The following is a 25478-nucleotide window of genomic DNA, read 5'->3' on the forward strand; positions in this document are numbered from 1 at the left end:
CCTGGGGAAGCGGCGAGGAAGGAGAGGGGAGGAGGAAGAGGAGGAGGAGGAGGAAGAGGAGGAGGGTGAGCGCTCGGGTCGGGCTCCTTAGCGGTGTATTGTGGGATGTGCGGCTACTGGGAGCCGAGCCTCCGCCGCCAGCCGCCTCCCGGGCAGCAGCAGCAGCAGCAGCAGCAGCAGCGGCGGCGGCGGCAGCAGCTCCGGGCCCGGCAGCCGCGGCGGCGGCGCCCCCCCCTCCCGGCCCCCCGTCCGGCCGCCCCGGCCTCGGCTCCCGCGGGGGACACCATGTACTGGCTGGCGGCGCAGGGAGGCCGGCGCCCGGCGGGGATGTAAGCGCGGCTGGGGAGGGAGAGGCCGCGGTCGGCAGCCGGGCGGCCCGAGCCCCCGGCCCCGGCCCCGGCCCGGGCTCCGGCCGAGCGGGCGGGCGGGCGGGCGGCGCCAGGCCTGCCGCGAGCCCAGCGCGCGAGCCGGGCCGAGCGAGCGAGCGAGCGCCACGCCGGGCGGCCGGGAGGCAGGACGGGCACCATGGGCCGGAGCCCGCGTCCTCCGGACGCCCCGGGCCCCGCCAGCACGCACCGGGGGCCCCCGGGAGCCCCTCGCTGCCGCCCCGAGACGGTGGCCGAGCGGGCGGGCGCCTAATTCTCCCGGAAGGGTTATTCTCTCGCTCTATTCTTATTTTGGGGGGAGCCAGCGAGACAGCTCCTTTTGGGGCGCGCTGGTAAGGTGGGAGGGGGTGGGGGCTGGACGATTTGATTCTTTCGCGTGTGTGTAGAAGCGGCCGCCGCCGCCGCCGCCGCCGCGGCGGAGACGACAACAACTTGCTCGTTTTCAGGTTGGGTTAACGGCATGGAGAACAGTCACCCCCCCCACCACCACCACCAGCAGCCCCCGCCGCAGCCCGGCCCTTCGGGCGAGAGGAGGAACCACCATTGGAGAAGTTACAAGTTGATGATTGACCCGGCTCTGAAAAAGGGGCATCATAAACTGTACCGCTACGATGGGCAGCATTTCAGCCTGGCGGTGAGTAGCCGGCGCGCCTCCCCGCCGCCCCCACCCACCACCAGCCGTGCCCGGGGCGGAGGGAAAGGGGTCCGAGCTGCCCAGGGACCCCCCCTTCCGACCACCGGGCCAACTGTCAGCCGGGTCCCCAGTCCTGGAGTTTGACAAGTGCCTGGAGAAGGGGGGGGGGGGCGTCTGCCTCTGCCCCTGGGGAGTGGGACCAGCCCTCCCATTCCGCCCCGCCCCCCCCATTCCTCCCCACAGATGTCCAGCAACCGCCCGGTGGAAATTGTCGAAGATCCCCGGGTCGTTGGGATCTGGACCAAAAACAAGGAGCTGGAGCTGTCGGTGCCTAAATTCAAGGTAGGACCCCTCCCCCCCGACCCCACGGTCTCTCCCCGCCTCCCCAGTCCCCGAGTTCGAAAATAACGCCAGTTCTGCCGGAGCCTAGCCTGGTTCTGAGTTCCCGCCGTCCATGGCCAGGGAAGTTTTGGCGGGGAGGGGGAGATGGCAGCGAGAGGGGTGTCCTCTCTCAGCTACTGTAAACAGAATAACATTCAGTGAAACTGTAATCAAGGATCTGATACAGTGCCCTGCCGGCCCAGCTGGGGGCTCCGTGTCCCCACCTGGCTCCTGCTAGCCCCCGAAGCTTGGCCTAGGGACCCACCCCCCTTCTCAGTCTTGTGGCTTAAGAGGGGACAACTTCATAGACCAAGGGTTCGCCCCTGACCCGGCTGCAGGGAGAGGAGGCCAGAATGGGGGGTGGGGAAAGAGAAACTGTTTCTTTTTCCCCTTTCCTTTCGAACCCAGAGGACTTCCACGTTCCAAACGATTTAATCCTCCGCTTCCCGGGCCCGCCCGCGTGCATTTTTTTTTTTTCAAAAAAAAAATTATTTTTTAACCTTCATTGTTTTCATCGGGCACGCGAGTGGGGAATGTTGTGTTTCCCTTCGGTTTCAATGTTCTCCAAACTCCCTTCCCCCTCGTCCCTGCCAGATCGATGAGTTCTACGTGGGCCCGGTGCCTCCGAAGCAGGTGACATTTGCCAAGCTGAATGATAACATCCGAGAAAACTTCCTGAGGGACATGTGCAAGAAGTATGGGGAGGTGGAGGAGGTGGAGATTTTGTACAACCCTAAGACCAAGAAGCACTTGGGCATTGCCAAGGTGGTCTTTGCCACGGTCAGGGGAGCCAAAGAGGCGGTTCAGCACCTGCATAGCACTTCGGTCATGGGCAATATCATCCACGTGGAGCTGGACACTAAAGGTGAGTGGAGACCCACTTGGGACAAACTGCGATGGAGGGGCAGTGAGACCTGTCACTACAACTCCTTTCCCTCCCAGAGCCTCTCTTGCAGTGTTTAGGGACCCCCCCAACAGCCCTTTTTTTTTTTTTTTTGCCCCCTCCTGAGGATAGAGTCACATGGAGCTAAATGTGTTGTCTGTTGCTAGGAGACAGGCTATAATTTACCAAATGTGCTGTCCTTGGCTACTGCATGTACCCCTAGGGACCACCCAGAGGCTTCCCCACCACTGACACCCCTGCGGGCCCCTCCTGGAGCCCTAGTGGCCTGGGTTTAGGCAGTCTCCAGTGTTGCCATCTGTGTTAGGGGAAGAGGCAGGGTTTGTTTATTTGTGGGAGCTGAGAGGGAGCCACTAGAATGCCTTTAAATACATATAGAGTGGGTCCTTCAACTAAAAAGGGAATCCTCCAAGGATCTAGGGTCCCCCCCCTCCCCCATGCTGCCCCTTCCTTCTGGAGTGGGAACCAATCTGGGCTCAGAGTGTGGTTTCATTGATAATGTTCTGATAGAGCTGGGCGGGCTGCTGTGGGTGCTCAAGGGTTGACACTGTGCCTTCCCTCCTCTCTCTTAAAGAGACAGCAGCACCTCCCATGCGCCGGGAATCCCGCTATGTGCTCACTCTGAGCTCACTGCTGGCAGAGTGGGGCTGGGGAAGTCACCCTTCCTTCCTTACATTCCTGGGAGGCTTCTTCTCGACCGGATGGAGGGGCTTGCAAGACTCTAGGGCATCCCCCAAAGTTCGCCTGTGGCCTCTCTAGGGAAGTTCCCGCCCATATGAAAGAAGGTGCTGGGTGCCTCAGGACCAACCTGCCCTGTGACTGGGCAGGCACTGTTGGGTCCGGTGCTTCTTGAGGTTTTCTGGGAGACACTGTCTGGGAAGGCTTAGGTGGCCAGCTTCCAGGAGTTTTGTGAGCATGGTGTTTAGAGGCAAATGGCACACCAAACCCAAACAGGAAAATCTAAACCTTTCTTGTGCTTTCAACGATGAATACATATTGACTAGGTCTCTGAGACCTTGCTGGGGGCTGTGGAGGGATGCTGGAACTGGGTGGGCACCGTTATCCCACAAACTCTTGCCAAGCCCATATCTAGTTCTGAGTTTCCTCAGGGCACAAGCCTGGGTTCCCGTCTCTGTCAGGGGAGTACAGACCCTTCAAACTCTACACATCCCTTGTGTGGCTGCAGTCTCATTTCTCCCTGAGAACTGAATGTGGAACCTTCTTCCCTGTCACATGCCCATTTTAAGGAGCAGCCAGCTCTTCCCAAAATTTTATTTCTGAAAAAAAGGAAGAAAAAAAAAAAAGTGGGAGGCCCTCAGAGACTGCCAACTAACTTTGTATTTCAAGAAAGAGACCAGCAAAGTGTAAAGTGTAGCTCAAGGAATGTGCCTCCTTTGCATATGTAAGCAGCTGCCTCAGAGGGCTCTATAAATATCAATAATCTGGGGCCCCAGGGTCTATAGAGGCCTCTCTGCTGATGGGGGAGGGTTACCAGACAGGGCCCAGTGGGACCAGCCCGGCAGAGCTGGGGAGGCCTGGTCAGCCAGGTCAGCGGAGGAGGCCCATGGAGTTCACAGTAACGTGGTACTAGACTGTGTTTTACAAACTCTGCTGGTCACCTGGCCTCAGATAGTTAACAATAAAGTGAACTGTCACCTCTGTGTCACTGGGTCTCTCCACCTGCTACAGGCTCTGGCTGTTAAGTGGGAAAACCTGACTCTTTTTTCGGGTGCTATGGCTCAAGTGACAGGGAGAGGCTCTGTGTTGGGGGTGGTGTTTTTGTTTTGGGGGGGAGTCCCGTCCCCACAGAGGATTAAATTCTGAATCTTAGGGTCAGAAAAATCATACAGGTGAGCAGCTTGGTTGAACAGGTCGGACTCCTCAGTGAGGTACAGAGAGGTGGTTCCCCGGTCAGGGTCACAAAGCTTCTCAGGCTTGGGGGTCTCAGGCGCCAGGGGCCCATAAGCCAACCTGTGGGGTCTGCCCCATCCTGGAGCCTCCCTCAATCCTCCCTCCCTTGCCCTTCCCACAGGGGAAACCCGCATGCGGTTCTACGAACTGTTGGTCACGGGCCGATACACACCCCAGACCCTCCCAGTGGGTGAGCTGGATGCTGTCTCTCCGATCGTGAATGAGACCCTGCAGGTGGGTTTGTTACCATTCAGTACCCTCCCCCCCACATACTCACACTCATCAGCAGCTTCTGATGGGCCCTCCGCCCCCATTCACCATCTCTAGCGTTGGACGCCAGAGCCTAGGAGGCAGAGGAGCCTGGCCTTGTCCAGCCTGGGATTCCCACAGACCCACAGCCTACCTAAGGCTTCGTGTTAATGCTGAAACATTGCTCTGTCTGATGTCCTGGGCACTGCTCTAGCCCTGCCCCCAGAAAGCAGACCTCGGTGGTCCCCATTCCCAGAGCGAGACTGACGTGACTCCTTACCCAACCACTGCCTCCTACCTAGGCCACCCTCACACAGGGAGATTCTCAATCCAACCCTTCCCTGGCATCAACTCACCTACCCTCAGGAGTAGCTTTTCCAGAACGCAGCCTTCACCGACTTGCTGGTCAGCTAGGTTATTCATTAGGCACTTTTACCGTGTCACACGCCTTAACTCCTAAAACATTGGGAGACCAGAGGGAACAGGACCCTTGGCCACCCCCTCACTCCCCAAACTATAGTTCTCCCTGCTGGAAGATCCTTGATTTCTGACAGTCTGAGACGGGAAGGAAATCCCAGTTTAAATCAAGATGTCAGGATCTTCTCTTCTCTCTGCTTTAAGGATTAGAAAAAACCCTCAAGGTTCTTTGGGGATAGCTGGCTATCCTATGATTAGAGAAAAGTTAGGACAATCCAGAAGCTCCTCTTCGATCTCCTACCCCTCCCCCCCCCCTTCTTCCACCATGCTGCAGTTCTAGAGTGACCAGCTTGGCTCTGAGATCCCCAGAGTGTAGAGGGAAAACAGCCCCCATCCATTGCATGCAGCCCCCTCCAGCAACCTCACTTGTCTCTCCCTCTCTCTCTCTCTAGCTGTCAGATGCTCTGAAGCGCCTCAAGGATGGTAGTCTGTCTGCAGGCTGTGGCTCCGGCTCCTCCTCGGTCACCCCCAATAGTGGTGGGACACCCTTCTCGCAGGACACGGCGTACTCCAGCAGCCGCCTGGACACCCCCAACTCCTACGGACAGGGCACACCGCTCACGCCACGTCTGGGCACCCCCTTCTCGCAGGACTCCAGCTACTCCAGCCGCCAGCCCACACCCTCCTACCTCTTCAGCCAGGACCCCACGGTGACCTTCAAGGCCCGGCGCCACGAAAGCAAGTTCACAGATGCCTACAACCGCCGCCACGAGCATCATTATGTCCACAACTCCTGTGCGGCCACCACAGTGGCCGGGGCCCCAGCTGCCTTCAGGGGCTCCGTGGACCTCCCGTTTGGGGCAGTCAGCAGCAGTGGGGGCAGCAGTGGCCCTCCATTCAAGGCCCAACCACAGGATTCGGCCACGTTCGCCCACACTCCACCGCCTGCCCAAGCAACTCCCGCTCCTGGAGTCACGTTCAAGTCGGCTTTCTCTCCGTATCAGACCCCTGTGCCCCCTTTCCCCCCACCCCCTGAGGAGCCCACCACCACAACCACCTTTGGGGCCCGTGAGAGTGGGGAATTCCGGAGAGCACCTGCGCCCCCACCCCTGCCACCCACCGAACCCCTGACCAAGGAGAAGCCAGGCACACCGCCCGGCCCACCGCCCCCTGATGCCAACAGCATGGAGCTGGGTGGCCGGCCGACCTTTGGCTGGAGCCCTGAGCCTTGTGACAGTCCAGGCACACCTACGCTGGAGTCCTCACCTGCGGGGCTGGAGAAGCCCCACGACAGCCTGGATTCACGCATAGAGATGCTGCTGAAGGAACAGCGCACCAAGCTGCCCTTCCTTCGAGAGCAGGACTCGGATACGGAGCTGCAGATGGAGGGCAGCCCCATCTCCTCCTCCTCCTCCCAGCTCTCCCCACTGGCCCCCTTTGGCACCAACTCCCAGCCAGGCTTTCGAGGCCCCACGCCACCCTCCTCACGCCCCTCCAGCACCGGCCTGGAGGATATCAGCCCCACGCCGCTACCCGACTCAGACGAGGATGATGAGCTTGACCTGGGCGTGGGGCCCCGCCCCCCTCCGGAGCCAGGCCCCCCGGACCCTTCTGGTCTTCTGGGCCAGACAACTGAGGTAGCCTTGGACCTGGCTGGAGACAGGACCCCAACCTCAGAGAAGATGGATGAGGTACCACCATGTCTGTCCACCTCTGTCTTGGATTGGTTTTGTCTATCTTGTGTCTCCCTTTCCTCCTTTGAAACGTTATCCCCTCAGGACAATTAGCTAAAACACAGAAGTAACAGGGTTAGGGCAGCTAAAATAACCGGTCAAATACAGAGAATAAAAAGCCAACGCAAAAAGCACCAGGGGCTGTGACTGAGCAGCTGCTTTGGCTCTGAGCAACCTAGCAGCCATAGAGAGAAGGGAAACATGACCTAGTTCTGTTGCTCTCCTGTTAGGTATGGGAAGTTAAGACTTTTCCTAGGGATCAATTCTGACTTGAGCTTCTTTGGTGGGAGTTTGCCGAGACCCCAGATAGTATGGACTATGGTAATGGTTCTGGATCCCCTTGTCTGTTGGGTCGCCTGAGGGTGATCAGGGCTGATCCTGACACTCAGGCATATTTGGGGGGAGGGATTAGCCAGAGCATTCTGCTAGGCTAGGCCAGATGGGAGCTCTGGAGCACTGCCTCCTAGAACCTGGTGCCCTCTGAAGAGAGGAAGCCATGGTGGGCAGGGAGGGCATTGAATTTTCCCTTAGCTTTTCCTCTGTTTCCAGGAGTCGGGACTTAAGGGTTAGCCTAGGGGGAAGGCCACAGCCAGAAACAGGCAAAACTGACCATTCTCCAGCCTCTCCTCAGCCATAGATCTTTATCTGGGGTCTTATTACCCAAATCTCCAGCCTCTGGGTTGGGGTGGGGGCTGCTGTGTGCTACAATCCCTTGGAGGGATGGATTAGGTCATCTTCCTTGGCTCTGCTCCTCCCCACTCCTGGTCCAGGCACCTGTCCTGGTCCTCCTGAAGACCTGTGTTGGAACCTGCGCGCCCAGCGGGCATGAGCAGCCAGGGGCTTAGACAGAGCTCTGTGCCCTTGTGGGCGGCAGGAGGGAGGGTCCCCCCTTCCCAGGCTCTTTGATTAGGCAGGTTTGTCTGCCTCGGGGAGGAACAGAGAGGAACTTGGCCTGCCCTGGAGGGGACTGCAGGTGGCCGGGGCTCCAGGGGGCCTCCAGGCAGTTCTGGGGAAGTGGTTTCTGGTGCCAAGGGGTCCGGGCAGGAGGAGTTGACAGGTGTGCAGAGGTGGGGGGCTGGCAGCCCTGCCATCTTTTCTTCCCTTCCTCTCTGCTGCCTGGGCTTGGGGGATGTCTACCATGCTGACAGAATGGTCCGGGACTGGGAATCCCAGGGTAGACGGAGGGACTGGGCTCTCCCATCATGTCACTGTAGGGAAGCGGGAGACTGAAGCCCAAGAGAGATGGGGTCGGGATGCCCCTAGATCTTAGCGGTAGTAAGACCGAAGTACAGATAACCTCCAGGCTGGCCCTCGGGAGCCCCCTGCCGGCAGCCTGGAGAGCAGCACCCGGACTCCTCCAGACTGAACCTGGAGGGAGTCCCAGCTAGCTCAGGCTGAGGACTCCGGAGACAGAGCAGGGGCACCACTGAGGGAGATTCCCTTTCTTCACAGAAGCTGGTGATTAAAAGTTCAGGCTCCAGTCCGTGAGCCTGGAAACCCAGCTCTGTCGCTTACTGGTTATGTGACCTTGGGTAAGGCACTTTCCTTCTCTGAGTCTCAGTTTCATCGCCTGTGAAATGGGACGGTGAAAGTACCTGCCTCACACGGTCTTCGGCTTAACTGAGGTGCCCGCAAGGGAAGCTCCCGGCACCGCGCGCGGGCTGGTGCTGAGCAGTGTGCGCTCGGCTAGTTCCCGCTGGTTCTCACCCCCACCCCCTGGCGCCGGAGGGGCGGAGGGAGGGGCAGGGCCGAGGGCTGGAGCGCAGGATCCCGGGTCTCCTCGTGATTGGCTGGCCGCGATGCCGGGTTAACCCTCTATGTGCTGCGCTCGCCTCGCTGGGCGCTGTCCGGGACTGATCTCCCGGGCGCTGTCCCGGAGTATCGGGCTGAGCCTGCCAGTCCCTCCTGCTGCATGTGCGTGCGGACCTTTAGAGAGAGAGAGAGAGAGAGAGAGAGAGTGTGTGTGTGTGTGTGTGTGTGTGTAGTGGGGGTCTAGCAAAATCCTGAGCTTCCTACTGCTGCTGAAAGTTTAGTATTCCTCTTCTCCCCGCGGGCGCTCCCCCGCATTTCCCTTTGAGGACTCCCTCACCTGAAGATCTGACCTCTGACCTTACAGCCTGTACAGACCGCGCCCCCTCAGCCTTCAAATGCATTCCCTGTCTGTGGCAGCCTACAAACGCTCTTGTCACCTTACCGAGATCTTCTAGGGCAGGGCCTGAGCCACCTTCTCACCTCTTGTCCGGACACAAAAGCCTGGGGGTGACGTAACTCTCCTCTCCCCACCCCTGCTCTGCCTTCTCACTCCAACCCTACCAGGTACACCCCAATGCCTCCTTCCAGTTCCAGGCCTGTGTCCCAATGTAAAGGGGCCCTTGCCCATTTCGGAGCTGGGGTCATCCTTGGCTTCCCCACTGTTTGCCTGGTACAGTGAGTGTTCCTGGATTCCATACGGCAGGCATCCTGAGCTTGAGTCCCAGCCTTATTTCTGACCGGCTGTGCCTCCTGGGCCAGTGGCTTTTGGCTCTGTTTCCTCACTTGTCAGAAGGGATTGGAGTAGAGCCCCACCTTGCAAGGCTACAGTGCTGATGTGAAACAAGATGTTGTGCAGTCTCAAGACTAGATGAAAGATTAACTAAGGAAAATAAAAAGACATACCTCCTATTTATGCAGCCTTAAAACTGCTAACTCTCCTTGCTCAAATGTCGCCCTTGCCACCGGGCCCTCTTTGCAGCAGTGAGGACAGCAGGCTGACTGGGAGCCTAACTGGTTTGAATCCTGACTCCATCTCTTATTGGCTCTGTGGCCTTGGGCAAGTTACTTAAGTTTTCTGTGCTCCAATTTCCTTGGTAAAAGAACGGCCTTAGAAAGATACCGAGCACGTAGGAAGCACTATAGAAGTGTTAATTATTAGTATTCTCCAATTACAAATTGAAATAGAATCTCTCAAGCTGACATGGAATCTGTTTCCCTCTTTACACCCTGTCCCCCTCCCCAGCTTTCTTTTCCTCCAAGGTGGGCTCTATATTTCTCCTCTTCATCCTGGTTTTCCTGTGTCTCTTCCCTCTAGAAACTTAGCTCCACAAGAGCAAGAATTGTGTCTGTCTTGTTCAATGCTGTGTCCCCAGCACCTAGGACAGTGCCTGGCACACAGCAGGTGCTAATAAGCAAGTGTTTACCGAATGAATGAATGAATGAATGAATCCTCCTAAACCAACTGGCAGGTATTAAGATGCCCATAATGCAAATGGGGAAACTAAGGCTTAGCAAGGTTAAGTGACTCCCCAAAGCCACATGGTCCAGAAGGGAGGGGACTAGGGCCCAAACTGCAGAATCCGTGTTGCTCATTAGTCTTGCAAAAGGCTTCTTGAGCTTTCTGGTGTTTGGAAGGGGCTCTAGGAGCCAGCTTGGCCTCCCAGGCACAGCCTCACCGCTCTCCCCGGCTCTCCCCACAGGGCCAGCAGTCCTCGGGCGAGGACATGGAAATCTCGGACGATGAGATGCCCTCAGCCCCCATCACCAGCGCCGACTGCCCCAAACCCATGGTGGTGACCCCAGGGGCGGCAGCCGTGGCAGCCCCCTCTGTGCTGGCTCCGACGCTGCCGCTGCCCCCACCCCCCGGCTTCCCGCCGCTGCCCCCGCCCCCGCCGCCGCCCCCACCACAGCCAGGCTTCCCCATGCCCCCGCCTCTGCCGCCTCCCCCGCCCCCCCCGCCCCCCACCCACCCAGCTGTGACGGTGCCCCCCCCACCCCTGCCAGCGCCCCCCCCTGGTGTCCCACCCCCACCCATCCTACCACCGCTGCCGCCCTTCCCTCCAGGGCTGTTTCCCGTGATGCAGGTGGACATGAGCCACGTGCTGGGTGGCCAGTGGGGCGGCATGCCCATGTCCTTCCAGATGCAAACGCAGATGCTGAGCCGTCTGATGACTGGCCAGGGCGCCTGCCCCTACCCGCCCTTCATGGCCGCTGCTGCCGCGGCCGCCTCAGCCGGGCTGCAGTTTGTCAACCTGCCGCCCTACCGGGGCCCGTTCTCCCTGAGCAACAGCGGACCGGGCCGCGGGCAGCCCTGGCCACCGCTACCCAAGTTTGACCCATCAGTGCCGCCACCAGGCTACGTGCCACGCCAGGAGGACCCACACAAGGCCACTGTGGATGGCGTCCTGCTGGTGGTGCTCAAAGAGCTGAAGGCCATCATGAAGCGTGACCTGAACCGCAAGATGGTGGAAGTGGTGGCTTTCCGCGCCTTCGACGAGTGGTGGGACAAGAAGGAGCGGATGGCCAAGGTAGGCAACGAGTGCGGGGTGCCCCCGGGCGGCCAGCAGGCACGCTCTCTTCCCCCGAGGGACACTGATCCCGGTAACCCCCAAGTAGGAAAGCGTGAGTGTTAACCTTCTAAAGCTTGTGTGTCCATGACGCGGATGTGTCCTTGCCGCACGTAGCCTGCTCTGCAGGCAAGGAGGTTGAAGTTCAGTGAGACGGAGTTGGGCGCTGGGAATGTCCGGCGGGCACGAAGCCCAGCCGACTTGGTGGGAAGGAAGTGCCAGTTACTGTGTGGCTGTCACTGTTGAGGGAAGGCAGGCTGCTTAGGGAGGGCCACCCACTGGGGAGGTGGGGGTCCACCGGCAGCACCGTAACCATAGTGACAGTCCCCTCCTCTCTCACACCCCAGGCCTCTCTGACCCCAGTGAAGTCAGGCGAGCACAAGGACGAGGACAGGCCAAAGCCCAAGGACCGCATCGCCTCGTGCCTGCTGGAGTCGTGGGGCAAGGGCGAGGGCCTGGGCTATGAGGGCCTCGGCCTGGGCATTGGGCTGCGCGGGGCCATCCGCCTGCCCTCCTTCAAGGTCAAGAGGAAGGAGCCGCCGGACACAGCCTCTTCTGGTGACCAGAAGCGCCTGCGGCCCTCAACCTCTGTGGACGAGGAAGATGAAGGTATGTGCGCCCCCTCACGTGGCGCTGGGCTCTCCCGTGTTTCCCCAGCCCAGTTCGGACACCCCTCTCTCCCCTCAGAGTCAGAGCGAGAACGGGACCGGGATATGGCGGACGCCCCTTGTGAGCTTGCCAAGCGGGACCCCAAGGGCGTGGGCGTGCGGCGCCGGCCAGCCCGGCCGCTGGAGCTGGACAGTGGCGGGGAGGAGGATGAGAAGGAGTCACTGTCGGTGTCCTCATCGTCATCGGCGTCCTCATCCTCGGGCTCCTCCACGACCTCACCCTCATCCTCGGCCTCTGACAAGGAGGAGCGGGAAAGCACTGAGGAGGAAGAGGAGGGGGAGGAGGAGGAGGAGGAGGAGGAGGAGGAGGAGGATGAAGAGGAGGAAGAGGAGGAGGAGGAGGAGGAAGGCCCCAGGAGCCAGGTCTCCTCCTCCTCGACCTCATCCACATCAGATAAGGTACCTTCGGGTTGGGGAGGCCTGGGGTGCTGGGCCAGGTGAGGGGGGCCCTTCTGCTCAGCCTGACCTCCCCTCTCCCTCCCCCTCCCCCAGGATGATGACGCTGAAGACAGCGATGAGCAGGAGGAGTCTGAGAATGAGGACGAGGACATAGCCCTGTCAGAGGCGAGTGAGAAGGAAGAAGGGGACTCGGACGGAGGTGAGCGGTGTGGACGGTGTGGACCGAGGCACCTGGTCTGCCCCAGGGCCCCCGTGCAGAGACCAGAGCCCGAGCAACTTTCAGCAGTACTTTTGGGGCAAGATTTCTTGTCTTTGAAACGTGAGCTCATTAAAACATGCACAGGACTCGCCCTACGATTCCATTTGTACGCAATGTCCAGAACAGGTCCCTCCACAGAGACAGAAAGTAAGCTAGTGGTTGCTTGGGTCTGGGGATGGGAGGCTGGAGGGGCGATAGCTAAAGGTGTTGGGTCTCTTCTTGAGCTCATGAGAGCGTTTTGGAACTAGAGATAGTTGTAATGTACTAAATACCACTGACTTATTCACTTTAAAATGGTTCGTTTTATGCTACGCGGATTTCACCTCCGTTTTCTTTTTTTTTTAATTTATTTTTTTTAATGTTTATTTATTTTTGAGACAGAGAGAGACAGAGCATGAACGGGGGAGGGTCAGAGAGAGAGGGAGACACAGAATCCGAAGCAGGCTCCAGGCTCTGTGCTGTCAGCACAGAGCCCGACGCAGGGCTCGAACTCACGGACTGTGAGATCATGACCTGAGCCGGGGTCGGATGCTTAACCGACTGAGCCACCCAGGCGCCCCTCGCCTCCGTTTTTGTTTTTTATTTTTTTTTAATGTTTATTTTTTTGAGACAGAGAGAGACAGAGCATGAACAGGGGAGGAGCAGAGAGAGAGGGAGACAGAGAATCTGAAACAGGCTCCAGGCTCTGAGCTGTCAGCACAGAGCCTGACGCAGGGCTCGAACTCACGGACCGAGAGATCATGACCTGAGCCGAAGTCCGAAGTTTAACTGACCAAGCCACTCAGGCGCCCCGCCTCTGTTTTTTTTTAAATGCTGATTAGTTAACATGCAGGGCCCCCCCCCCCCCGCCCCCGCCCCGAGATATCAGGGCCGCGTTCAGCCTGGGCGCCATCAGTCTGAGATGTTTGGGGAAGCATCTAGCCGGAGCGCACAGCAGACGCTGAAGGGCTCATGCCTGTGTCCCCTGTGTCCCCTGCCCAGAGGAGACGGTGAGCATCGCCACGTCCAAGGCGGGAGCTGGGTCCTCCAGCGAGAGTTCTGAGTCTTCTGAGTTCGAATCAAGCTCCGAGTCCTCGTCGTCATCCTCAGAGGATGAAGAGGAGCTGGTGGCAAGGGAGGAGGAGGAGGAAGAGGAGGAGGAGCCGGAGGAGGAGACCGCAGCAGCAGACGAGAGTATGGCTCCTGCTGCTCCCGATGAGGACTTTGAGGAGGATGTGGCCACGGGGGCACCTGTGACAGAGTCCTCGGTCATGGAAGGGGAGGTGGACATCGAAGCTGAGGACGGAGCTCCCGAGGAGCGGACTTCCGTGCTGGAAGAGCCCCCCTTGCCTGTGTGTGTCGAAGAGCTGGCAGGCTGCAAGGAGCCCTCGGAGGAGCCTGGCCTGAAGCAAGAAGGGGCCAGGTTGCTGTCTCCAGAGCCCCCTGCTGGAGAGACGGAGGCCCGGCCCCCGCCTTCCCCGGAACCTGCCCCAGGTAACACCTACAGCCCGCAGCCCGTCCCCCCACCCCCCCACCTTCTCCCCCCCCCCCACCCCGGTTGAGGTGGTGGGGATGGAGGCAGGATGTCCTCACCGGCAGAACGAGCCCAGGCTCCTTTGGGTAATTCGTGTAACCTTCCCAAGCTTCAGGTTCCCCATCTGTAATGTGGGATCAGTGGTATGTCCCCCATGAGGTCGTGCGGGAGGGCAGAGTGAGATGACATAATGTGCCGGCACGGAGCCTGGCACCCAGCCGGAACTTCAGATAGCTGCCTGAGAGAACTGCTCCTGTCACCGTTCCTCAGTGCCACATTTCCCCACCGTTTGCTCCTTGGACCATTAGTCCTATGAGACGCGCTCAGAAAGGTGTGGCAGGGGTGGGGAGCAGGTGTATATGGTCATTTTCGTGACAGGCAGGTGGGGGAGGCTTGGGGTGCTGGGCCAGGTGAGAAGGGCCATGGACACAGCATTCTCTGCCACCTTATTGGAGCCACACAAAGCATATTAAAGGCTGTAACATACTGTCCAGTGGAACTTTCTGCAGTGATAGAAACGTTCTTTATCTGCTCTCTCCAAGATCATAGCCATTAAATACAATGTTGCTAAGAGCACTTGAAATGTGGCAAGTGCCTACTGCCGAGCTGAATTTGTAATGTTATTTAATTAACTTAAACTTATGTAGCCACTGTGTGGTCAGTTCGATCCTGGAATACATCCTTCGGGAAAGAAACCTATTATACTTTGTTTAATTCTGTATTGTTTGGCTACAGAACCTCAGGTCTTTGAATATTGCCATAGGTATGTATTAAGCCTATGTTGTGTCCCCAGTACTGTTTTAGGCACTGACCATACAACAGTGGCCAAACAGACAAAAGTATCTGCCTTCATGGAGCTTACATTCGAAGACAGGGTGATAAATGACAGTAGATAAGCTAGAAAATATATTATGTGACGATGGAGATAAATGCTGGGAGAAAGGCACTGACAAGTCCTGCAGAAAAGGGACTTGTTGAATTTTATTCAATAGCAGAGCCCATTTTCTGGATCCATGGGATGTTCCCTGTTCACAAGAACACCATTCTAAGGACGTAATGCCAAAGGCTAAGAACCATATCTCCTACATCTTTAGCTTATCAAGCACCCACTGTGTGCCAGACATTGGGCTGGGCACTAAGAAGCCTTGAGTGGTTTAGTTGTGGGGGGACGGTCCCCACACTCACAGAATGCCAGGGGGCCCAGAGGGGTGTGAGGTCGGGTATCAAGCACAGAGTAGGGCAGCATAAATAGGGCACCACGAGATGTTTGACTCCAGTAATAACGGTCTGGTTTCTGCCCATCTCTCTGCAGAGGATGACCTGGAAGTGGCGCCCGAGTCCCCTACGCTGCTCTCCTTACCACTGCAGCCGCCGTTGCCACCCCCTCGACCACCTCGGCCGCCTAGCCCACCGCCAGAGCCCGAGACCCCAGAGCCCCCACACCCACCCGTCCCTCTGGAGCCGCCTCCCGAGGAGCAGCCCCCGCGTACTCCGGGTCTCTGTGGCAGCCTGGCCAAGTCACAGAGCACAGAGACGGTGCCGGCCACGCCAAGCGGGGAGCCCCCGCTGTCAGGGGGTAGCAGTGGCCTGTCACTGAGCTCCCCGCAGGTGCCCGGCAGCCCCTTCTCCTACCCATCCCAGTCCCCCAGCTTGAGCAGCGGGGGCCTCCCGAGGACACCTGGTCGGGACTTCACCTTCACGCCCACCTTCCCTGAGCCCGGCGGACCTCTGCTCCTGCCTGTCTGTCCCCTCCCAGCTGGCCGGCGCGATGAGCGGTCTGGCCCCCTGACCTCCCCGGTGCTCCTGGAGACGGGCCTGCCTCTCCCCCTGCCCTTGCCCTTGCCCCTGCCCCTGGCACTGCCCGTCCCTGTCCTGCGGGCCCAGACGCGGGCCCCCACCCAGCTGCCGCCCCTGCTGCCTGCGCCCCTGGCCCCCTGCCCACCCCCTATCAAGAGGAAGCCGGGCAGGCCCCGGCGATCCCCGCCGGCTGTGCTCTCCTTGGATGGGCCCTTGGTCCGGCCACCGGGGGGGGCCGCCCTCGGCAGAGACCTCCTGCTCCTGCCAGGCCAGCCACAGACCCCTGTCTTCCCCAGCACCCATGACCCCCGGGCCGTGACCCTGGACTTCCGGAACGCGGGGATCCCGGCCCCCCCTCCCCCTCTGCCCCCCCAGCCTCCTCCGCCCCCACCTCCACCCCCTGTTGAGCCTACCAAGCTGCCCTTTAAGGAGCTAGAGAACCAGTGGCCCTCGGAGGCCATCCCTCCAGGCCCCCGTGGGCGCGATGAGGTCACCGAGGAGTTCATGGACCTGGCCAAGGTTCGGGGGCCCTGGCGCCGGCCGCCTAAAAAACGCCACGAGGACCTGGTGGCCTCAGCCTCGCCCGAGCTCTCACCACCGCAGCCCCTCTTCCGGCCCCGGTCGGAGTTTGAGGAGATGACCATCCTGTACGACATCTGGAACGGTGGCATCGACGAGGAGGACATCCGCTTCCTGTGTGTCACTTATGAGCGGCTGCTACAGCAGGACAATGGCATGGACTGGCTCAACGACACACTCTGGGTCTACCATCCCTATATCCTAGATGACGCGGTGGGGTCCTTGCCCGCCTCTCCGGGCCCTGCCTCCCACGATACCCACGAAGGCAGTTGCCCGACTCCCCACCACCTACTGAGTGGCGTCTGCTGGCACCGTGCCAGGCTCCATGTGGAGTCATCACTGGCACTTTTAAAACACCTTTTCTGTGCCAGGCCCGTCTCACCCCCAGAGTTAGCGGGTCTCGGGGCCAAACGTAGCGGCGTGATCGCACAACATCAGAGTAGCAGAGGCTGACGGAGGGCCAACTCCTCCTGGCCCCCCGCCCCCCATCACCTAATTTGATCTTCCCAACAGGTCAGTGAGGTGGGAGCTATTCTTCCCATTTCACTTATATGGAAACCAAGGCTCAGAGAGGTTAAGTGACCTGCCCAAAATCACACAGCTATGACGTAGCAGAGCTGGGATTTGAACCCAGGCAAATCTGGTTCCAGAGTCTGGGCTCTTAACCATGATGCTAATCCTGATAGTTGTGTTACCAGCAAAGACAGAACTATCAAGTTGGAGCTGTCTTTATACCCCTTATACCAAACTAGTTTACTGAGCACTTCCTTTGTTCCAGGAAGTCTGCTAAGCACCTGAACGTGTGTAATCATTCAGAGAAGCCTTGTTATTGCCCCAGTGCGCAGGTGGGAAACTGAGGCAGGAAGCAGATAAGAAATACACCCAGGACCGTGCAGTCAGGTACCCCTGACAAGAGTTCTGACCCTCAGCGGAGGTGGTGTAGGTGTGGGGGATGGAACCTCCTGGAAATTAGCCTGAGGGTAGAGAGGCCAGGCCCAGTGGGGCTGTCTCTGGAAGGACTGGGAGGGGCTTTTCAAGAATGTCCATGTGGCCCTTGACCCACACCCACCCACCAGCCTCTCTTCAGCTAAGAAAAAGAAACGGGACGATGGCATCCGTGAGCACGTGACGGGCTGTGCCCGCAGCGAGGGTTTCTACACCATCGACAAGAAGGACAAGCTCAGATACCTCAACAGCAGCCGCGCCAGCACCGATGAGCCCCCGACAGACACCCAGGTACTGCCCTCAGGTGCCTGGACACTGGAGCCTCCCAGGCTGCCATGGGTGGGGACCTTCTGGAGGGGGGCGTACCAGGTGGCATGAGGGGTTGTGGGGTCAGAGGGGCTGGCTCAGGGGGCGTTAGGCGTTAATTCACCCGGGTACCCTGGTTGGAAAGGTGAGGCGAGGCTGGGAAGTGGGAGCCTCTGAGATTTTCATCAGGGATGTGAGCAGAGTGGAGTTGTGTTTCCAGAAGTTTCCTTCTCTCCTCTTTAAATTCAGCAAACATCTCCTGAGTGCCTGCTGTGTTCCAGGCACTGTTCTGGGTCTACAGCAGTGAACAAAACAAAATCCTTTCCCTCACAGAACTTCCATTTTAGCGGGGAGGTGGGAAATGATCAAGCGAACAAATAAACATAGAATTCCAGGTGGGGAAAACAGGAGAGGAGGTTAGGGACTGGGGAGTCAGAGGGGTCACAGAAGGTGACAGCTGAGCCAGACCTGAATGAAGTAAGGAAATGAGCCACGTGAATAACTGGGAGAGACCACAGAGAAGTAGAAAAAGGCTTCAATAAAAAGTTAAAACAGGAGGGGAGCCTGGCTGGCTCAAGTCAGTAGAGCGTGCAGTTCTTGATCTCAGGGTTTTGAGTTCAAGCCCCATGTTAGGTGTGAGCCTACTTTATTAAAAAAATAATAATAAATAAAGGTTAGGGGCCTGGATGGCTCACTCAGTCGGTTAGGCGTCCGACTTCGGCTCAGGTCATGATCTCATGGCTCGTGGGTTTGAGTCCCGCATCAGGCTCTGTGTTGATAGCTCGGAGCCTGGAGCCTGCTTCGGATTCTGGGTCTCCCTCTTTCTCTGCCCCTCCCCTGCTCATGCTCTGTCTGTCTGTCTCTCTCTCTCAAAAATAAATAAACATTAAAAAAAAAAAACCCGTTCTTTTAAAGTTAAAACAGGAGTGGGGATGGGGTGCCTGCATAGCTTAGTTGAACATCTGACTCTTGGCCTCAGCTCAGGTCTTGATCTCCGGGTCATGATTTCAAGCCCTGCATTGGGCTCCACGCTGGGCATGAAGCCTACTTCAAAACAAAACAAGACAGGAGAGGGGGTCACTAAGTCTGGAGGTCATGCTTTTCAAGAATGACTTGAAGTCATGCACAGAGGGAACAGGATGTGCAAAGGCCCTGGGGGGGGGGGGGGGGGACGGATCTCAGTGGTGTGAGAAAGGAAAGGAAAGACTAGCTGAGACCAGAGACAGAACAACAAGTCCTCAGGGCCCTGGAGGCTGTGGTGATGAGGTGAGATTTGTATTCTGTGTGTGACAGCCACATGAGGGCTTCCAGAGAGAGGGTGAGGGTGACGTGGCTCGGCCCACGATTTTCAAAGCTTACGCTGGCTGCCGTGTGGAGAGTTGACCCCAAGGGTCCACAGGGGAGACCGTGCACAGCTGCTGCATTTCCCAGTCCAGACATTTGGGTAGGTTCAACTTGATTTGCTGTGAGAAAAAAGTGGATGTTTTTGAAAGAAGAGCAGGAACAGTGGGATATCGGGAAGCCAAAAGGACAGCACGGGGGGCTGGATTGGCTGGAGGAGACCAAGGACCTGGCTGGGATGCAGCTGGGCCTGGCTTGGGGAACTAGGGAGCTGGATGCCAAGCTCTGAGGTGGGAAGCTTGCGTTTTGGGGTTTGTGGAACATCCAGGGAGTGAGGTCTTTTAGGCAGTTCGATATACGGGTGCAGTAGAGAACTTGGGGCAGGGGAGAGACTTCCAGTCATCGGGATGGAAACGTTCATGGGAGGTCACGGCAAGGAAGAGCTCACCCAGGGAGAGGGCGTGAGGGCAGGAGGGCAGAGGACGAGGGTGGCCGAGGGAAGGAAGAGAAGGAAGCGTGCCAAGGAAAGAGCCACGATCCCGAAAGCCTGGGGAGGTCGGAGGGCCCGTGGTGAGAGCCACGGGGGACAGGGCGGAGGGACGCGCGCCATCTCGCCTCCCGGAAGTGGAGTTCTTTCCAAGCCTTCTAGCTGGGACAGGAGAGACGGCGAGCGTGAAGGGAAAGTTGTGTTGTTCTCTGACCGGAGGCCGTTGAGGACGTTCACATTCTGGCAGGAAGGACCAGGGAAGAGGAGAGGGGACAAGTAGGGATGGGACAGGCACGGCCAAGCCCAGAGCAAGGAGGCTGAGAGGGTGGGACGACAGGAACCCGGGGCTTAGGGCGTGATAGGGAGCCCGGTCCCGGTGCCACGGTGAGCAGGGCGGTCCCACCCCTCCTGATCCGTCCCCCCCGTCCCCCTCACAGGGCATGAGCATCCCGGCCCAGCCACACGCCTCCACTCGGGCCGGCTCGGAGCGGCGTTCTGAACAGCGCCGCCTCCTGTCCTCCTTCACTGGCAGCTGTGACAGTGACCTGCTCAAGTTCAACCAGCTCAAGGTGAGGCCGGGCCCCACCCAGGGCCGCCGGGTGGCAGCGGGGCTGAGGCCAGGCCTTTCACCTCTCAGCTCCTTCCCTCCCCCAGTTCCGGAAGAAGAAGCTCAAATTCTGCAAGAGCCACATTCACGACTGGGGCCTGTTCGCCATGGAGCCCATCGCGGCTGACGAGATGGTCATTGAGTACGTGGGCCAGAACATCCGCCAGGTAGGCACCGCCCGGCAGGCTGGGAGCAGGGGTGGGAGCGGGCCGGGCCAGCCCCGACTGAGGCCTGCTCCCGGCCAGGTGATCGCGGACATGCGGGAAAAGCGTTACGAGGACGAGGGCATCGGCAGCAGCTACATGTTCCGGGTGGACCACGACACCATCATCGACGCCACCAAGTGCGGCAACTTCGCGCGCTTCATCAACCACAGCTGCAACGTGAGTGCCTGTCCGGAGGCCGCTGCTGCCCCTGCCGCTGTGCCCGAAGGACCCAGAAGCTTCTGGCACGGAATCGGCACGGCCTCCGTCCCAAGCTCTGGTTGCCCGAGGGTGACGGAGGCAGGGTCGGGGGAGGCCTCGTTCGTACACCGCGTTTTGCCCCCCTGAGCTTCAGTTTTCCCTTCTGCAAAACGGCATGACGAGACTCGAGGTGCTCCGAAAGTAGTCCCCCCTCAGTTCACTCCGGAAGTAGTCCGCTCAGTTCACTCCGGAAGTAGTCCGCTCAGTTCACTCCGGAAGTAGTCCGCTCAGTTCACATTTGCCCGGTTCCTCCTCCGTGCTGGCCTTTTGCTGTGCCGCCGGCGGTCAGGCTCGGCCCTCAGAGGCCTTCGGTCCCCGGGCGGTGGTGTCCAGCAGAACTCTGTGAGTGGCACAGCATCCGTAGTGGCCACTGTTGTGGTACCGGCTGCTCGTGGGGTTGAGCACTTAAAATGTGGCCCCTGCCACTGAGGAACTGACTTTTGGTTTTGGGGTTTTTTTTAACTTATTTTTTAATGTTTGTTTGTTTTTGAGAGAGACAGAGACAGAGTGTGAGCAGGGGAGGGGCAGAGAGAGAGGGAGACGCAGAATCGGAAGCAGGCTCCAGGCCCTGAGCTGTCAGCACTGAGCTCCACGCAGGGCCCGAACCCGTGAACTGGGAGATCACGGCCTGAGCTGAAGTCAGACGCTCAACCGACTGAGCCACCCAGGCGCCCCCTGAGGAACTGAGTTTTTAATTTAATTGAGTTTAAGTTTAACTTAAATAGTCTCGCGTGGCTAGTGGTGACAGTGGTGGATGGCACTGGTCCAGGGGGCAGTGAGTGTTGACAACAAGGGGGGTTCTCACGCCGAAGACAGGCACAGGGAGCTTCAAACAGGGGACAGGCTAGTTCCAGAGCAAATATGCCCAACTCTTGTTTCGAGTCATGACCTTGCTACTTAGCAAGTGACTGTAGGCTAGTTAGTTAACGTCTCAGTGCCTCGGTTTCCTGATCTGTAAAACAGGGATGGTAATGGTCTCTCCTTGTAGGTTGTTGGGAGAACCAATGAATTCTCTCTCTCTTTTAAATGTTTATCTATTTTTGAGAGAGAGAAAGACAGAGCTCGAGCAAGGGAGGGAGGGCAGAGAGGAAGAGGGAGACACAGAAACCGAAACAGGTGCCAGGCTCTGCGCTGTCAGCACAGATCCCAGTGCGGGGCTTGAACTCACAAACCGTGAGATCATGACCTGAGCCGAAGTCGGACGCTTAACCGACTGAGCCACCCAGGCGCCCCAATGAGTTCCCTTTGACACAGCGGACACAGCTAGCTCTCATCACTGGGGCCAGTAGGGACTTCCTCTTGCCTCCGTGTGGCACCTGAGGGTTAGGAGGGGATCACCCAGGTGGTAGGGAGTGGGGCAAGTGTTCCGTTGAATGAGGCCCTGAAGGGACAGCAAAGCGGACAGTAGGGATGGAGTAGGGGTTGAGAGGGCGGGTAAGAGAATGAGGTTGGCAGGCTTGGGGTGGCCAGATCACTCAGCCTTGCAGGCCGAGCTGAGAAGTTTCTCTAAAAGCCAAGCAAGCGGGCCACTGTCAGGTTTCGAGCCATGAGACCACTGGGTCTGCTCTTCCTGTGGGAAGATTTGCCTGGCTGCTGGGTCAGGAGTAGATTATCTCAGAGGACAGCGAGGTAGCGGGAGCTGCTGAGGTCCAGCCGAGTGATGAGAGAGACCTGGCTGGGGCTGCGGCAGTGGAGGTGAAGGGCAGTAGACAGAATCAGTAGGTCCTTTGGAGGGAGAACCCTCTGGGCACAGCGGTGGGCCAGAGCCAGCCTCGGTGTAAGAAGGAGGTGTGGGAGACGGCTGCTTGGGGGCCTGGGCGCCCTACAGTTGAGGTTTGAGCTTACTGAGTCAAAAACGTCTCCAGGAGCTGCCGAAGGCAGATATCAAGCAGACACTTGGATTTCTGGGTCTGGAGCAGGGTCCAGCAATCCTTTTCTTTAAAAGGCCTGATAGTAAATATTTTTGGCTTTGTGGCCCAGACAATCTCTTAGCAACTCCTTAACTGCCATTGTAACAAAAGCAGCCTGTAGACAGTGTGTAAATGAATGGGTGTGGCTGTGTGCCAGGAAAACTCGACTTGCAGTAACAGGCAGCTGCCGGCCGGGGTTGGCTGACCCCTTCTCTGGAGCTCAGAAGTGAGGCCTGAGCTAGAAATACAAAAACTTGGAAGTCGCCTGTAGTGTAAATGGAAATCGCAGCCCTGGAGAATCATTTAGTATCATCACCATTGTCATCATTCTTATTTATTATCAGAGGCAAGGGTCCCTGTCACCCAGACAGGGGAGCCGGGGGCCTGGAGCAGGTGGCCAGTGGAAATGGGGGGCAAGACGCAAGTTAGTCAGGCTTTGAGCATGGAGCGTGGTCGGGTTTGGGGGGCCCGGGTTGGGTGCCTGGTGGGTCATTGGCTCACCCTCCCCTCCCGCCTCACCCACAGCCCAACTGCTATGCCAAGGTGATCACGGTGGAGTCGCAGAAGAAGATCGTCATCTACTCAAAGCAGCACATCAACGTCAATGAGGAGATCACCTACGACTACAAGTTCCCCATCGAGGACGTCAAGATCCCCTGCCTGTGCGGCTCCGAGAACTGCCGGGGGACCCTCAACTAGGCCCCGCACCGGCGCCCCGCAGAAGGCCGCCCGTGCTGCCCTGGGGCTCCCGCGCGTGGAGCCCCTGGCCCCCGGGGCCCAGCCCCACCTCCCACCCCCATTTCAGGTGCTGTCCCCTACCCAGCGGCCATGTCAGGGCCTGGCGCCCCCAACACTACCCCCAGAACCCAGCGCAGCTCCAGCCCCTCAGTGGGAAAGGGCTTCTGTGTCTCTCGGCCCATGTCTCTTTGGTTTTTTTAAAATGCTCCCTTCAGGATTTTTGTTCAACTCCAGCGTAAACTTCTCTCTGTCCGTGTCTCTCGCTCTCCGTCTCTGTCTCTGTCCTTCTCTTTCCCGGTCAGCCTCTATCCACGAATGCTGCTATGTTGTTTTGTCTTCTCTTTACTCTCTTCCTCGTCGTAAGAAAAGACATTTTAACCGTTGAAATGTGAAGGCAGAATCAGAGAGCGGGGACCCCTGGCGGGGGCTGCAGAGGCCTCGGTATGGTGGTGTGTCGGCCCGCGTCCCGGAACCCCCGGGCCAGGGCGCTGGGCCAGGTGCTGCAGAGAGGAGGGGGGTCAGCCCCAGGCTGTGACCTCAGAACACTACGCAAGGCCCCCTCTCTGCTGGCAGCGACTCAGTGAGGAGAAGACACCCCCCCTTCTGTTCCTTCCCCAGCAGCCTGGGGGCGCCATTTCCCCTAGCAGACCCTGGTGGAGCCAAGCTGGTCCCAGGCAGGAATTTCTCCTCTGGGCTCTCCCTGCCACCCCACACCCTGCCACCCCCAAAATCTTGGGTTCAATGTTTACTTTCTCATTCGAATGCCAGCAATGAGGGAGCCTCCCGGAGGCCCCAATGTGGGCGTGGGGGCACTGGGAAGGGTCCTGTCTACTCTCTCCTGCTCTCGCCTCCCCCGCCAGGGCAGGAGGAGGGCCTCCCAGGGCAGGCGGGTCCCCTAGTCCCGCCACTTCGGGTCTCTGACCAGATGCGTGTGGCATTTTTTTTTTTTTTTTTTTTTTGTCTATAAGCTTCACCCGCTTGCCCCTGGCCCACACCCGAACTCACCCTGCCAGCAGCCCCCTCATCCCAAGGAGGCAAGAGCATATTTATTTTCAGAGTGAGATTATTCTCCCAGAGAAAGGAAAATCTTGGAGAAGATTTTTAAAGCTCAGATCTAAGTCTGACAGTTTTTTGTTTTTTATTTTTTAACTCCTTTTACCCTCTTCCCCACCATCCTCTTCAGGGTTTATTTCCATAGATTTTTTTTTTCTTGTGCGTGTATAAAATCAAAACGAAGGGAAGAAATAGGTTTTTGAAGTTCAGAACCAACTTCTGTATATAGGCTGCCATAAAGGACTTTTTCTCGGGAACATTGTTTCTTGTAGAAACATGTGGGGAGACTTTTTTGCTCATTTCTTTGTATTTCCAAAAATCTCTCTCTCTCTCTCTCTCTCTCTCTCTCTCTCTCTCTCTCTCACACACACACACACACACACACACACAAAAGCAAGTCCCTCGCACCCCAGAAAGCAGAGCAGGCATGTAAATAATTTCTGGAAAGTGACTGTTGTGACCAGGAGTCCTCACCAAGACGGGAGAGCTCCCAGCGGGGAAGCCCCCACCCTGCGGATGGATGCAGGCCCGGAGCCTCTGGTATCTCAGCTTGTGTCAAGCTTGTTATCATGTAAATTCTGTACAAAGAATTGTTATTTCTCTCTCTCTCTTTTTTTTTTGTCGTTGGTGGTTTTGTTGTGTTCTTTTTTTTTTTTTTTTTTTTTTTTAATTTCTTTACCCCATGCCCTCTCTGTTTGAGATTGTGCCCACCAGTTTCAAGGTCGAGGTCGATGAAATCGGGGGCATTAAGACACAGAGGAGGGACCTGGGCACAGCGGTGACCTTCTCTTCCGTTTGCGGTTTTCTGCCTAATTGTGCAACTGAGAAAATATTTATTTTTCACATGAGGAAATGTGTAGTTTGTAGAGATGGTTGATTTAAGTTACTTGTGCGGCCCCCAAGGGGCTGCCTTCATTCTCTCCCTTCTTCCCATAGAAGTGGAGGGGGATGTGAGGAAACCAGGCTTGGGGGCCACCCTCGTCCCTCACCCTGGCCTCACCTTGCCCAATGGGCCAGGGGCTGCACCCTCACCGGTACCCGGGAACCCCCCGGCCCACCCCAAAAATGGTTGGCCATATCCAGAAACGTGGCTCGTTTTTCTTTCGATGCCTTCATTTTCATTGAACAAATCTTTGCTTTTGAAAAGTTGGGGGTTCCTACTTTTTTTTTTTTTTTTCTTGTCCCTCCCTCTCTGCCTCTCTCCTCCTGCAAAGAAGAGAACCCATAAGTTTTAGGGATGTTTGTGCATATAGACTCTGTCATCCGTACGTAACTTGTTTTGAAGAGAAGTGTTTCCGTTGTGGGTGTGTCTTGTTGTAAATATTTGTTCATATTTTTGTGAATTCAATACTATGTACCATTGTATTATAGTAACTTTTATAAAGCAAACCATAAATATACTGACTTTTCTTACAGATACGCCGTCTCTCTTGCTCTCCTCTCTCCCTCTGCTCCTCCTCCTTCCTTTCTGATTAGGTACA

At 57.7% G+C, this 25478-nt stretch overlaps 1 protein-coding gene across 2 annotated transcripts; it reads left to right on the plus strand.

Moving 5' to 3' along the window:
* The first annotated feature begins 57 nt into the window (after window positions 1-57).
* SETD1B (SET domain containing 1B, histone lysine methyltransferase) lies at window positions 58-25416 on the plus strand. Of its 2 annotated transcripts, none has more exons than XM_030336477.1 (17): window positions 58-65; window positions 833-1020; window positions 1264-1362; window positions 1996-2266; window positions 4335-4447; window positions 5332-6570; window positions 10065-10892; window positions 11279-11540; window positions 11619-11998; window positions 12092-12197; window positions 13239-13730; window positions 15083-16342; window positions 17216-17382; window positions 19663-19794; window positions 19880-19999; window positions 20078-20215; window positions 22732-25416. In XM_030336477.1, exons 2-17 carry the CDS (start codon window positions 847-849, stop codon window positions 22903-22905), a joined length of 5955 nt encoding a protein of 1984 aa, XP_030192337.1. In that variant the 5' UTR covers window positions 58-65; window positions 833-846; the 3' UTR covers window positions 22906-25416. The 2 variants fall into 2 exon arrangements, with proteins under 2 accessions (XP_030192337.1, XP_030192336.1); XM_030336476.1 differs by lacking the exon at window positions 58-65 and adding an exon at window positions 224-329.
* Window positions 25417-25478: the final 62 nt, after the last annotated feature.

The sequence above is a fragment of the Lynx canadensis genome, chromosome D3 (genome assembly GCF_007474595.2).
Source record: "Lynx canadensis isolate LIC74 chromosome D3, mLynCan4.pri.v2, whole genome shotgun sequence".
In the NCBI taxonomy this organism is placed as follows: Eukaryota; Metazoa; Chordata; class Mammalia; order Carnivora; family Felidae; genus Lynx; species Lynx canadensis.

What these genes read in the sequence shown, in the direction of transcription:
- SETD1B (XM_030336477.1), top strand. Translation starts at nt 847, where the DNA reads ATGGAGAACAGTCACCCCCCCCACCACCACCACCAGCAGCCCCCGCCG. An exon ending in AGAAGGGGACTCGGACGGAG is followed by an intron (nt 12,198 to 13,238) that starts GTGAGCGGTGTG and finishes TCCCCTGCCCAG; the next exon opens with AGGAGACGGTGAGCATCGCC. An exon ending in TTCCCCGGAACCTGCCCCAG is followed by an intron (nt 13,731 to 15,082) that starts GTAACACCTACA and finishes ATCTCTCTGCAG; the next exon opens with AGGATGACCTGGAAGTGGCG.